At 28.3% G+C, this 15,928-nt stretch overlaps 1 protein-coding gene across 1 annotated transcript in view; it reads right to left on the reverse strand.

The window, feature by feature from the left end:
- The window catches only part of LOC129960408 (forkhead box protein P1-like), a 308,702-nt gene that overhangs the window by 25,222 nt on the left and 267,552 nt on the right, over positions 1–15,928 (reverse strand). Inside the window, exons 5-7 of the mRNA XM_056073826.1 lie at positions 12,834–12,998; positions 11,243–11,510; positions 525–786 (exon numbers count right to left, since the gene is read on the reverse strand). Of these exons, the coding sequence (XP_055929801.1) occupies positions 525–786; positions 11,243–11,510; positions 12,834–12,998 (695 nt within the window). The remainder of the gene's footprint in view (positions 1–524; positions 787–11,242; positions 11,511–12,833; positions 12,999–15,928) is intronic.

Consider the following 15,928-nt stretch of genomic DNA (forward strand, 5'->3'; position numbering starts at 1 on the left):
TTCAAACTAAACCTCAAAATGCCACAGAATTTCTAGCAACAAAAATTGAACGAAGGAAATAAATAAGTATCTGTAACGTTGGAAAACGCTTTAGTAAATGAAAACGGCTAAAGCAAAGATATGCCGTTTTGCCTTTCAGTGTACATACGATGAATAAATGCAGAGACCGCATAAAATTAAATAAATTTTGTCACCGTTCTTTTTCTTTACCATAGGCAGTTCAGCGAGGCTTACTGCACAGTGACAGGTAATCCTCGCATTCACACACGCGCATATGAAAGCGAGAGAAAAACTAATTATAATATAACACGCTGTTACTGATCACACAGTCATGGCCATGGCGTGTGAAGAGGATTTTCATGTTGATGTTTTATTTACTTTATGAGAGGCATTATTGATTCAGCAATCTTCACCACTTGTATTGCACAATCTAGTTTTCTACAATGAATAAGTTAAATCTCCTGTCAGGCATTATTACGGCATGTCTCTGATTTTGCATAAGACATGTGATCAGGCATACTTACTTAAGAAAATCCTGATAATCATCGCAGAAGGTCTCGCATCCAGGCCACTTACAAACGCCATGACCAAACAGAAGATGGGTTTGGGATTCCTCTTTGGGTGTGGCCGTCCGACGGTTAGTTGGAGGGGTCAGAGAAGGAGACCCGACATTTTGCTGACCGTTTTGCGGTTGTGAAGTGGAGGCTGGGGTAACATGGTTGCCGTTTGTGATGTTTAACTCCTCGTTATTCTTCCAGGGAGTAGAATTCGAGTCACATTTCTCACCTGAAGAAAAAAGAAATTGCTATGCACACAGAAGGTGTTGGCCTAATAATAGATAACACCAAAATTGTGGATATTGCGAGTGTATCTTCGTTGTTGAAACCGTGGAATATCCATAATACAGTTTTCATATTTTACCAGCACTAATAGTGTTATTTTGAGACGTAATATTAAGGAACTGGGACATTCTTGACAGCAAAAATCGATAAAACTTGAATTGTAAATAAGCTTTTTCCAAGTAAATATTATCTAATATATAATTTAATATATATAGAAAAAGAATGAGCTATTTAGAATAACCATTATGAAAGAATATAAAAATATTGGTTTCTTATAGTATTTGATTTTTAATAGTTATAGAAAATACATTGTGATACGATAATCAGCTAATTTATAAACGTAAATCTGTATGCTTTGAAAGAAAAAAAAATCGAATAAAACCACTCCAAAATAAGCAAAATGTGAGAGTTACAAGTTCACTAATAACAACAGTAAATTTATTTTCATTTTATTACGTTTTCAAAGTTTTTAAAAAATCTTATTTTGAATCAATGAATTTGAAAATCTGAAAATTATATATTAGTCATAATAAATAAATAGCATCTTAAAGTAATTCTACAACTCAGAAATAAGTTAAAAATGAAATTAACAGATGCGTAATGCTTACGAATTTTAAAGTATAAATTTTCATATGAATGCAATAAAAATAATTTTACGAATATGCACCGAAAACTGACAAAAAAAAAGTGTTTTGAGGAAAATGTAAAAATTGTATTATAAATCAAATTAATAAGGGCCCTAAGATAAAAAGATTAATCTTAGGGGTTTTATTAATACATCTTTAAAAATTAATTTACGAGTTTCTCCTTTTTAAATCTATGCACTCTATACATTTCCGCAATCAGCAATATTTCCTATTTTGTGAGTCAAAAATTGAAAAAAGAATTTTTTTCAGGGTACAAAACGTCCCATGTCTTTTAACACCTCAAAAGACACATGGAATACACAGTACTTTTAAATTTGAAATAATGTTAAAAGTGATGATTGGAAAAGAACTGAAAAGTCCCAAGTACGGAATTTTGAGCTGAATACTCAATGAATCTTATATAGATAGAATTTGAAAAAAAAAAAAAAATCAAATTTCATTAAATATATATTTTACTGCTACTCAATATAAAGGCCTTATTTGTTATTTTCTCAATAATATCCAAATTTATTAAATTTTTGAAAATTTAATTTGTTTTCTAAAATTTCGTGATATATGCAATAGAAATTTAAACTTTTAAAAATTATTCTATATGATCTTCCGTAGTTTGAGGACAAATGGAGTCCACTTATACTGGATGCGATTAAAATATTGCTATTCTACACTGATTTTCTTCTATAGCAACACCTAAATTTTATGTTAATATAATAATAAGCGTTAGGAAATATAACTATTAACATAGTTTTATAAGGATGCGATTGAAATTTTCTGTCAATGACAAGATGTAAATAACTTAAAAATATTAACATATTATAGGAATTAACAATATGAAAGGGAAACAACTGGTAATTTTTGGTCCGAATAAAGCAGCAGATTGTGTATTTTACAATATTCTCAACTTGTGTTACTGCTACTAGTATATTATATCATTTTCATCAATGGTGGACATATTCATAATTGGCAAATGAAGCGAAACAAAAGCTTAATTATTTAGCAGTAAATTCATATTAAACTTGCAAAAATAAATAAATAAATGCGATTTAAAAGTAATTGAAGCTTTGCACATTTTAATTGTGAACAGATGTCAATACATATTAAACATCATCGCCTGCAAGAACGTGTCTGTGTTGCAGAACGTGTGAATTGCAGAGTTTCATACATAAATATGTTACTAAATCTAAACAGTAATTAATTTAAAAGGCAAAAATCGCTTGGACAGATTTAGTTTCTCAAGTGTTTTTCAAATTTTCATATGGGTTGAAATAACAATAATTGTACAAAACAAAATATATCATATAATCACACGTGATACAGAGAGTCCATTTTAATCATGGTCTGAAAGATATTTTCTAAATTATCAGAAATAGGCATGTATTTCCAATTGGTGAAATGTTCACAAACAAAGAATATTTTACATTGTTTCATTCAATAAATGCAAGCTGAAAAACTTATAAAATAGAAATTTTTATATAGATTCCAGTACTATTAGTGATATTAGAAAAACTTCCTTGATACACAGGCATTTGAAATAAAAGTTCCACTCTTCGGTGTACGTAATTAATCAAGCTATGAAGATTTCAATGTCACTTTTTTAGACGATTTCGACAACTGTTTTGAGGGGGATCACCCAATTAATGAACTTAGTTTCCCCGAGACAGGTGTTAATGAGTCTAAAATAACGAAGTTCAAGGAATCGTAACTCATTCAGTTCTAGTCATAGAGAAGTAAAACTTTTTTAAAAATGTTAGTGTGCCAAGAATATTTTTTTAAATATGACTAAAACATGATACATATAAAAATTTAACCTTTGTAATTTTTGCAGCTTTCCAGTTTAATGACAGAATTTCTTTCAACGCAATATGATTCTTTACATTATTTAAAGAAATTTTCCAATTGAAACTGTGTGTCTATTTCTAATGGTTTAGAAATAAGTTATCGGGTGACGATTGAAATAAATACTATCAAGTGGATAATTATCTATATTTTTTAAAGAAAATAGCATGGATTAAATCTCAAATTTTTGACCCAAAAAATAGAGGAATTTGTTTATACCAGGTAGAAAAATTAAAATATTTCTTTTATATGTTTATTAGCATTTTATTTCTATTTCATGTCTTATATTCGGAAGGGCAGATTAAATTTTATTGCTTTTTGTCCCTAATTTGTTACATAAATACTAATACGGGATAAATGTTATTACTTTTGAAACATTTGAAATTTTACGCATAGCAGTTTTCCCCCTTTTTCAAAAAAATTAGGCAACAATTGGAAATTTTTATAGAAATTTTAGGTACATCTGCTTCTAGGAATACTGCTATGAATCTTATGATACGTATTCGGGAAAATTTCTGCACTGTTTCTACTAAAGTTATTTACAAACTCTTTGTTCATGTTATTTTATGAATACGATAAATAAAGGAATTCTGACTGGATTTTAATATGCGAGTGATATTATTACGGGAAAATCCAAACTCAGAGGCATGTATGTGTATGGTGAATAGTTCAACAGGTTTTAATAACGGATGAAGACGCACTATTCTACAAGGAAGCCCGAATTCACAGTAGAGAAACCCAGACGAAGTCTACTCAAAACAACACTAGAAATAAACAGCTGAAAACAAGTAGCAAATCGGTAATAAGCAACCGTAACAGCATAAAGCGCTTATAGAGAAGCTGCAGGAGATCAATACTCCAAAGAGACAGCTCGCGTCTCTCGACTCACCTACTACTTTTATTAACTATACTGTCGGTTCGTTTACACTTTTACAGCTCTCATGACAGACCATCGAATGTTCTAGAACAATCATCAGAAATCGAGTCGCCCTAATGGAGCTAAAGCCAAGGTTCCCGAATATTCATTTTTGTTGCCAAATTCATTGCCAATTCACCTCATGATCGCCAAGTTTTTCGATAAGACGAGGACTTGACATCCATTAATATTTCTGGGAAACTATCTTCCTTTCTAGGGGATTTACTGCGCAGGGAAACACCATTACTAATTCGTAACTATATAATATAGGAAGGAATGGAAGAGGTGGAAATGTTGAATGTGAGCAAGTGAAATATTAATTTCTCTATTATTATTTCTGACAGAAAGATAATTCCCGTTTAACGAATTATTGTTTCACCCTAATGAACAAATTTTGCACACAAAATTTTTCTAGAGCTACTACTACTTAGAGATTGAAAAGTGATTTTTCACTCTAACGTCGACTGCTTTTTAATCTACTAATGTTATATCTGGTTGCAAAGATCTCATTAACTATGCTATCTCTGTTCCATTTACATACTCCAACCCCTTATGAAATTAGTGGCGAGATTTTTGAAATTTTATTTTCTTTATATCTACTTTCAAAGGAATTTAACATCGCTTTCCGAGGAAACTATTGAAATTTGCTGATTATTATTGCTGTAAATTCTTCGACAAATAAGTTTAATATTCAATTAGCTCCTTATACATAAAAGAATACGCATTAAAATTTTGATAATTAAAAGATGAGTAATTTTAAATAACAAAACAATCGAAACTCAAATCATCTAAGCGAAAAATAAAAATGCAATTCATATTTAAACTTTCTGACATTAAAAAAAATTACTAAAGATTATTTGAAAGGAAATAAAATATCTGGAATTTCGAAATAAAATAAAGTGCGAAATTCAAAAGTTTTCGTTTCTAAATTTCAAACTATTGCTTTGTTTGAAGCTTTACATCGATTTGTTAGTGAAAAACTGAGTTCGATTTAAAATTTTATAAGCAAGAATAGGAGAGGAAAGAGAGACGATACGTTAATTTACATTATACGGACTTAATTTAATTTTTGCATATTTTTTCAAGATCTTTTGAAAGAAACTAAACCTTTAAACTTTCGCAAAGTGAAATAGAAAAACAATATTTGAATTTGAAAAAAAGTTTTAGAAAACGTTTTCTTTAAGAGATTAGTCTAGAATTTCTTCTTCTTTTTTATAAATATTTGGTGTCAGGGTGGCAGTTGCTTGTCTTCTTAATATACGGGTTTGTTTAAACTTTGGAAATCTTTATGCTGTGTGAAACAAGAATAACAGAAAAAAACCCGCCAAATATTTGCATTTCTACAGTTGAGATCAAATAGGCAACAACACTTTTTTTCAATATTTGAACACGGTAATTTCTTTCAACATTTTGCTTTGTTTTTTTGATTCATAAAATGTAAAACCGTCTAAATTTCGAAGGTGGGATCGAAAACGGCAAGTACCAGTACTTATTTTTTGAATACTTAAAATACATTATGTAAAAATTTTAATTAGCTAAATAATTAAACATCCGAAATTGTGAATAAAAAAAAATCAAAGTTTTTTTTTTTTTACTAATATGATATCTGCTTTTTTTTCTATAATATCTCAAAATTCAATTCATTCAATCGCAAAAAAATTTTTGCGAAATTTAAAAAAATTTTTTTGAATAAAATATTTAAACATGACGTTATTATTTTCATTAAACTTCATTGAATTCAAATATATTATCGTCAGCAAACAAAAAGGGTATAAAAAATTGCAGCATAACAAAAATGATGTTAAAATTTGTAAGCATTTGTGATCAGTTTCGTTTTCTCAAGGATACTTGAATACTTGAAAATCTGAAGTAAAGATGCAATGCTGTGCTTCCGAAACCAAGGGTTGCCAGCTCTTATGGGAATATGAAAAGTTCATTCTGCTTTCTTTTCTTTTTCATATTTATAAATATCTATAAGGACAAAAATCCTTGATTCAAAGACTTTCTGCAAAATTTGCTATTTAACTATTTAAGATTTAATTTCTTTTTAGCTTTGATATCAATTTTTAAAAATTTATTTTCCAGTTTCGAATAAAAATGAAGGCTGTTAAACTGTCCTTTTCTACCTGAAAAGAGGCTCGCGAGATGACTAATTTAAAAAGTCTTGTTGTAATGGAGCAAATATATAAAATGTACAAAATTACGTTAAACAAGAACATTTACATATATATAAATTCCAAATAATTCCTTTCTCAATGTCGAAATTCTATTATTATTTTTAATCCCTTAATTATCATGTCCGTGCACTATCGTTTCTTAAATTTCGAAGTTAAAATTAAATTGAAATATTCCATACAAAAATGACACATAATCCCCAAGCACCTCATATTTTCTATAGATTCTTAATTGAATCAAGAAGGATAGCACATTCCTGAAAGTAAAAGTGTAATATAATTCGATAGTAGGTGAAACAAAATGGTTCTTCTTCTTTTTATTTGGGGTGGGTGCTATTTTAAATGTAATAGGAAAAGTTGTCTTAAGTGGAAGAAAAGATCAAAAACCTCATTGTGCTGAAACGGAATTGTCTAATTACAACTGAGAAGTGTTACTCGGAATGGGGCGGAATAGAAATCGTTTTTAAGCTTAAATCGTCCACAGAATGTTCGATATACAGTACACTCCCCAGTATCCCGCTCGCGACTATCCGGCTTCCGTACTATCCAAATTAGTTTTCTTTTATTGTTATTAAATGAGGAAGACAAGTCGTTTCAGAAGCAGTCATCTATTAAGAACTTTTTCAAAAACTACATACTGTAACTTTGACTCTTATCTTAGGGTTACCTTTTCATACCTGTGTAATCCTTTATCAGTGAAAAATAAAATCAGTTTATGTCAATTTTCATAAGAACTAAGCATATGAGTTACTTAAACGTTTCGTTTATGTTTCCTGCATTTAAGTTAGGCATTATAGAATTTGTGTTAAAATGTTAACAGTTTATATCCTTTAATTTACTTTATCTCAAATAAATTCTTGAAACGTGCAGTGCAGTATATAAACATATATAAATTACCAATATAGAGTCTTCTATTTAACTCAACACGTTACTGGCAAGTGCTTCTACGATTCACCAGTCCGCGGCCGCGTTCACATTCTACATGGCTTGAGATAAATGGAGCGCATAGTAAGTACTCAATAAGATTACTTAATACGTTTGATAAAAAAACTTTGTCTTCTGCTATTGGTGAGCAAAGAAATGAGTTCATAGAACTGCGGCCTATCCGGCTGTTTTGCTATCTAGTTTGCTCTTCCACCACATTAGGCCAGATAACCGGGAGTATACGGTATATTTTTTAGATAAATAAGATCCTTTTATTTCTGAAGAATACTTGTCATTAAAATATCATTTAAAATATTAGAATATAAAATGCAAAAAGAATATTCACTTAATGCATATTTTTTTTTTTTTTTACAAATATTTAAAAGACTGATAAGTTTTTTCGTATCTCTCTACTATGTCAAAAAACATTCTATTCGAATTTTTTTTCCTATTATTTGTTTTAGAAAAAACGACAAAAAAGTTTTATAAAAAACAAAATTTTTTATTACAATAACGCTTTAAAAACGTTGGCAGGAATGGCAGAATACGATTAGACTAAAACGAATAATTTGAATACACTACAGTGATATTAGCTCTACAAAGAAAGATGGAATTCCTTTTGAGCATGATAAGTTTCGAAATTATGACTAATTATTTGTTACAGTTATCAATGATTTCGAGTACGGAAAAGCTGATTTTTTAAAAAAAGATTATAAGTAAATAGGCTCTTGCTTTTCTAGTGGATACAGGAATGATATATGGCTGAACTGCCTTCATACCGACATCGGGTCCTACCCTCTTCAAGAGGGGGGGGGGCGTATGGAGGAAAGTAAAGGAGGCCATTTTACGTTCTCATTAGTTCCTGATTATGCTGCTGCTGCTCAAACTTCAGATTACCCCGAACACATTAGTATGGTGGCGGTAGTTTAATTCGGACTTCTTAAAACATCTTTTAATGTCCTTAAATTCTTCAGTGATTGATAAATTTTTGTTTATTTATCTGTTTTTTGATTCAATTGTTTATAATAAAAATGTTATCATGATTATCATATGCAGAACATTTTAAAATTTATTCGCTTTCTGTAATATATTAGACTGAATAATGTTTAAAAGCAAACTATCACCGCGTTTCATTTTGAGAAAATAGCAATAAGAATAAAAAAAAAAAAAAACTATGTAATTTAGAAATCCAAAATTTCAATACAAAATGTTATCATCACTGATTGTAGATTCCCTCATAGTAATTAAGTTTTGTGCATTTCTCAATTTATTATGCTAGAGAATTAGTGTAGCTAAGACAACGTTAACCGACTTGTGAAGAATTAAACATGAATTCAAGCTATTTTGAAAAGTAGGAAAATCCATTAAAACGTGGGCCTTGCATTTCATATTTTATTCTGAAATGAAATGAACGAAAATTGTATGGTTAATATGACATCACTATAACGATGTATTAAATGAAAATTTTACTAGGCGAATTCCGGTTTTAAAGATATATATATCTTGTTTTTCTTACATAAATTTCACTTTCTTTTTGAAATCCAATCAGAACGTTAGTTTATATTAAATAATTACAGCAATGATTTTTATAAGAAATTTTAAAATATCGGAACATATTACATGTAGAAAATTCTATGTTAATTTGAAGGAGGTTGTCCCAATTAAAACGTTTAAATTTTTTCTGTGGCGTTTCTAAAACACTTGTTATTATGCAAATGAAAAAGCTCTAAAGAAAAGGGCAGTAGAAAAAGTTTTACTGCGGCCTTTGAAAACACTTGACATTACGTAAAAGAAGTCTCCAAAGAAAAGGGGCTGTTGAAAGAGATTTTATTTCATTTTACAGAATATTACGAGTGATGTTTAAATATTAAATGATTTTTTTGCTTGGAACTTCATCTGAGTTTTTGCAATTCTTCAAATATTTGAATATCTGAAATCATACTGTGGCAATCTATCTCTTTAATAATTCTATTTATAGTAGATATTTGCATTTGTACTCATCACCTGCCACAAGTATATTCACTGAGGATTAGTTACATTTTTTCATCATGAATATAATCGTACAAAATAGCAAATATGATTAAAAAAATTGCACCTTTAAGTGAGTTTTTAAATTATTTTTAAGCGGTATAGTTCAGACATAATGGACTGCCATAAATTTCCCTAAACAGATGTATAGGTATCAAACTTAGTACCTTTTGAATAACTCCTATTTTATAATATTCTTGCACTATAACACTTTTAAACGAGTTTGTATGGCAAATTGGTTTCAAATTATTTAAATATTATTTCGCAAGATTTGGAAAAAATTATAATAACGATTATTTATATTTTAAATGGATTTGCGTGATGTATTTACTTAATATTTTTTTATTAAATTGTTTAAAAATCAAAATCAAGTTTGCATACTCCGAATATCATAATTATTTTGTAGTTAATACAACAGAATAATGATTTTTAAAAATAATTTAATGTGAAAAAAATCAGGCATGCATCGATTTCTATTCTTCGACGGCATAAACTGTATCATAAAGAAGAAATTTAAGAGGCTTAAAATGAAAATGGTTTTAAATGAGTATTGAAATTGTAGTATAAATAGGTGAAGGAAAAATATCTCCGAACATTGCTATCACGAGAGAAAAGTGGCAGTAAAAATACAGATAATAAATCTGGAAGAAGGGGAAAAAAAATCCTTCTGTGTTTTTTAGAAGTCTATGCGAGTGATTATATTTGTATGCTTGCAATTTTATTTGAACTGTTTTGTTAAGTATTTGTTTTATTATTGTAATCGTTTTTATTTTCATTTCATTTTACTTAATTTATGAATTAACACATTTATCAAATAAAATGATAAAATAAATATGTCTAATGAGGTGCCCAATGAAATAGATCGGCGTTTTCATTCAATAAACATTGATAATAACATTTCAATCAATTTCATTCAATAACATTGGTTTTATTTCTGAAAAAAAAATGTTTTCTTTCAGAAATAAAATTCTGAAAAAAGGTTTTGAATGTATTATTTAATTTTGAATTCTTTTGAATGGAAAGCACATCAAAAAATCAAACTGGATATGTAAAAAAAGACTTTCAAACATAATAATAGGACTTTAAACACATATAATTTCAGCTATCAAACGAAATATTTAACTAAATATTGTTATTTTACTTATATTAATTTACATTAACTAAAATCTGAGTCAGTAAATTTTACTTGTACTCTATAAATACTCCATATATACTTACGCACTACTTATAAAATTCAGAAATCTAAAAAATCTGAATCTGGAAATATAACATATTAAAATTAAATCGAATAAAAACAAAATTTGATCAAAAAAGGTAAGAATGATATTTGCTAGAGCTTTTACCAAAAATATTGCTATAAAAAATTCTGAGAAAACTTACCTCTGTTTGATCAACCAAGAAATAAACACCGCCAATTAAGCAAGTAAGGAAGATAATAATTTAAATAACTTACCTTTGTGAAAATGGATCCTGGTGTCTTCAGCATTTGTGTATATATTTGTACACTTTTAATTATTCACATACAGATTCTTTCAAAAATAGCTTATTTTTCGGAAAGATATATTTACTTAATATTAAATACTATTATTATGATATTGCCTAGTTGTTATTGATTAAAATGATTTGAAAACCCTCAATTTCATAACATTTTAACTAATTTTGTATTCTTATATAATGCACATATTAAAAAAATAATGACATTCTTTCAATAACATTAATTTTTTTAACTTTTTCATATATATATAGGAAAATATACAAGAAATGAAAGCGAGTAATTAAAAAACATTTTTTAATTTAATTCAGAAATACATACACATATTTCAATGCAAAATTAAATAAATTAAAAATTTTATGTCTGACATTTTATCTTCCACTCACCTTGAGCTGGTGTATTATATGGACTGGCAGTCATTAAATACTGTCGATGACTTTGTTGGAGTTGTTGGATCAATTGATGTTGCTGAGCAGAAAGCTGTTGTAGCTGCGCCTGAAGTTGGTGTCTTGTCCCTTTTTCCGGATTGATTTCCATCGGAAGATTGGTCAACTGTTGCAAAATTTGATTTTGCTGAAGCATATTCATTTGGATCTGCTCTTGCAGATGGGGAATGAATGCTTCCAGTTGCTTCATCTGTTGTTGCTGATGTTGCTAAATAAAAAAAAAATCATACAAAATTTTTAAAATACATCAATTATGCAGTGTATTTGCAAAATTAACACACATGCAAAGGCAGTTAGTTTTGCATGTGTGCTAATTTCCTAATTCAAAATTTTTATTTCCAAATGTTGTTTTATTTACTAATTTATGCGGCATCTTATTTCAAAGTAGTTAAATACCATGTTGAGAATGAGTTGCTTTAACGTACAGCAGACAGATAGTTGGCTACATTTATCTCTGTTACTTATACACTTAACAGGAGGTTAATGCAATTGAAGCGGTATAAAAATTAGATACAAGCATTAGAAAAGACATTTAATAATTGTATTTGCTCTAAATAAATTATACACCAAATTAGAAAAAAAATGCACGTATTCTTTTGATATCTATTAACATGTTGAGAAGTGTTAAAATCTTCTTAAACTTATCAAACAAAAAAAGGCTTAGAGTTCATTCGTTTTTAAAGCCTTATTGCATTTTTGCAATTCATTTTCAGTCCCAAATGCGTTGAAAGTTTTATTTATGAATTAAGTTCAATCAAATGTATTTTACCTAAACCTGAAAGAATTTTATGTTTGTTTAATTAAAGTTTCCACCTTATTACATTGTTTTGGCAACAGATTTTGCCTGTTGCATATATTTCATGTTCAACAAATGTTTTCAAGATCTTAATGCTAGGTACAATTTGGAAGCCGTTCGATCAGCGGCAAAACGCTCATAAAATATTGTAATTATTATTCATAAAGAGTCGATAAAATGTAACTCAAGATCACTAGTAAATTTGCTTATGATCTTGCTTCAGTGATTTCTCTCTCCGATAAAATTCTAACAAACATCGTCAAATACAAGTGACGGCTGAGCCAGGTCTAATGATAGGCAAGAATACAATTATCAGTAAGAAACGTAACCTACTTAATAGCTTTATAAAGTGTGGAATTTTGTTATGCCCAGTGAGAACTTCCCAAAATCAAAATGAGGAAAAAAATTTCAAACAACAATAAAACTGCAGATGATTTAATATAAAAATTAAAAAAAAAGGAATCATTTCATTGGAGGAATTAAAGAAGATATTTTCTATATAATTTTATATATCGCCAAGAAAATATTTTTCTTTAACTCCTGTGTGTTAGATGTAGAATATAAATAATCCCGTGTTTTGTTCTGATCTTAATGGCATTAGTTGCTGCTATGTAAAAGATTTGCATTGAATTTCTTTTCTTTTGCGTATCTCACTTGCTAAACATGAAAAAAAAATGAATGAAAAAAATCACAGTAGAAATTTATATTTTAATATGCTTAGATAAAATATTTTACCTGTTGACGTTGATAATAGAGCGCTTGCTGTTGGAGGAACTGCTGAATTTGGGCTGGTGAAAGAAACTGCTGCATTTGGCCCTGGTGTGGAACCATGAGGAGTTGTGCAGTACTCATGGGTGTATTGTCCGTTACAACGTCACAACCTTTACTGACAGTCTTATTCTGAAAAAGAAAATATTTAACTTAAGAACATTCTGCTTAAACTTGCTTAGTTTATACTGGTGACAGTGAAACAATATTCTATTGTTATTTATAAGTTTTAAAAAAGATTAGAGGGAAATTTGTCGCAAATTTCCTCAAAATCAATGAAAGATAAGACAGGGAATAATTTGTTTTCATAAAATAATTGTTTTTGGAGCTTGAAATGAAGGCTGATAGCAATCAAATTAATAAAGATAATCGAAAATTTAACTCAAAATACCTCATACGTCTATAATAATAATAAAAATGAACGTGTGTCTATTCGCGATCTTGTGGCAGATCACTGTATTTAGTTTCTCAATTTGATACAAATACACTCTGGAGAATGGGAATATGCATTTAGGAGCAATCATTTTTCGATTTTTTTTAAAAAAATTCAAAAACAAATGAAAGTTTGGCGTGCACCTGTATTAATTCTAAGAATAAAATAACGCAAAAATCCATTATATATTACCTTAAAATTCAGCTAATTATCTTTTTTTTGATATCAATTTAGTTGTGCCATAACTTCCTTAGTTTTAATAGTTTGCCGAAAATATTTTTTTGAATAATTTGCTGTCATATCTTTCATAGCTGTGATGAAAAACAAACCTTATTAATATATTTAACTAATATTAAATCTCGTATTTTTCTATCTTTGTTAAAAATTGAAGAATTAAGTAACAGTATATATTTTTATATTCTTTGTTAATATAACGAATCTTCCTTCTTTTTTTAGCTCTATTAATTCTTTTAAACATCAATAAACAAAACCATCTAAGATATTAAGTATATTAGAAAATATATTTAGCGAATGATCATACTGATTCTTTAATTTTTCACTAGCAGATTTCAATTAAGCTAAAATGCTGTTGGGTTAAAAGAATTATTATCATATTCACTTTCACATTTAATTTATTAGGAAAGGTAATAGGCAGTTTATGAACATGTTCGTAGATACATGAACACAATGATCAAAACAGGTAAAAGACCTTTAAAATAATTAAAATGTATATTACAATTTGATATTAAAAATATCAATTTCAAAGTATTAGTGCATTGGAAACTACACATATATTTGAAATGAAATGCGATCAATAATTCCGATAAATCTCTAATAATAATAAATAAAGCGAAATGTGTTGTCCATTTGTGTGTTTGTTGACGCTGTAAGTACAACAAAGGACATTCAAACTTCAAAAGAAATAATTGAAATTTTTATAGATTATTTTTTAAATAATGATGTCTTTTCCTGCTATATATTTTGAACAACAAAAACATTTCATCGCCTTTTCAACTTCTTTTTCTTTTATATTAACGTTTCTTTTTTTGTTGCATCTATAAATAAAACTTTTCTAAGATTTTAACTAAATTATGAAAGATATATTCAGTACATTCTATTCTGATGTTTATTAAAGCATATTTACTTTTAAAATATGCAAGTAATCACAAGTAATTAGGTAAATGCATGAGGCCCACGAACGGGCAAAATACCTATCACAATATGAAATTTCAAATACTCATCTTAAGAAACTACAAAGGATAAGAAAACATTGATTTAAACGACAGAAGCATTTCAAATATTTTTAGCAAGCAACTTGATAGACAAGAGTTGTTGAAATCTTATAAGTAAAAGAGAGATTTATCTGAGAAAATTGAAATTAATTTTTAAGAAATATTTAATATAAAATAATGTATTCATGTGATTAATGTTAACTCCCCCACCAAATAAATGAACAGAAACTTTTTTCTTTACTGTCATTTATAAATATACATTTTAAAGGAGATATACAAGTAAAAAATATACAATCTTAACATTATATTTTGTTACTCTTTTCGGCCAATACTGGCAGTTCCATTCGTAGTAACAGGGTTTTATGGGAATTTACCACTGCTACCAATAATATATGGTATGGTATTCAGAGGGTTTTATGGGACTTTACCACTGCTACCAATAATATATGGTATGGTATTCAGACCTTTGATTAATTTTGAAAACTAGAGCATATACATTTGGTTCTTAAACTTGTATGCACTGATGAAGTATTTAGCAAACATATTCGTCAATCGACATGCAAATAAAATATACAGGGCTATTCCAAAATTTGCACCAGTTAATAAAAAAAATGAAATTTTGTTAACAATAATAAGAAGAAAAATTTTAAATTTTAACACGGAAGCAATCTTAAAGTTTTGTTTGAGTACTTAATATCTGTTTTATGTGACTTCATTCAGTCACACGCATAATATCAACAAGAAGTATATTTAACACTAAACACTTTGAAGTCAAGCGCAGTCAATGGTAGGCATTCGACAACCGCATGCACTCATTTTTTTTTAATAATAACCAATTTCCAAACTTTACCAACTTTAGAAATTAAATATTTTTTTAAAATTCCGGTATCTCGCTTTCGCTGCATATGGTATGGTTACAATCAAGTCAATACATTTGAATTTTCCTTACAGAATGGGCTAATATTTAATTTAAAAGAAAATATATATGAGATAGAACGTTTATATTTTTAATTTCATATACAAAAAAACTCTTTTAGTTATTTGTGTTTCACTTTTCTTAGGAACTGTCGAAAAAAATGGTTAGTAAGAAAATGAATTGAAATTTAAAAACATTTCTATGTTAATAATAGTTTTAGTAATTTAAATATTTAGAAACTATTATATGGATATAATTAAAAAAGCCCCAATTTTGATATTTTATATAAATAATCAGAAAATCAGTAAATATCTATCTTTGAAAAGTATTTTATACGTACTCTTAAAGGAAACTTCATTTTCTGTAGAAAATAAGAATTAACATTTCTTAATACCATCTTCGTTATTTTTATTTTGGTGGACAGGTGAACAAAAGGATGAGTTTTCAAACAACATTTACTGTTTCGCATAAAAAAAAGACA

Source organism: Argiope bruennichi, chromosome X2 (genome assembly GCF_947563725.1).
Source record: "Argiope bruennichi chromosome X2, qqArgBrue1.1, whole genome shotgun sequence".
Taxonomy (NCBI): Eukaryota; Metazoa; Arthropoda; class Arachnida; order Araneae; family Araneidae; genus Argiope; species Argiope bruennichi.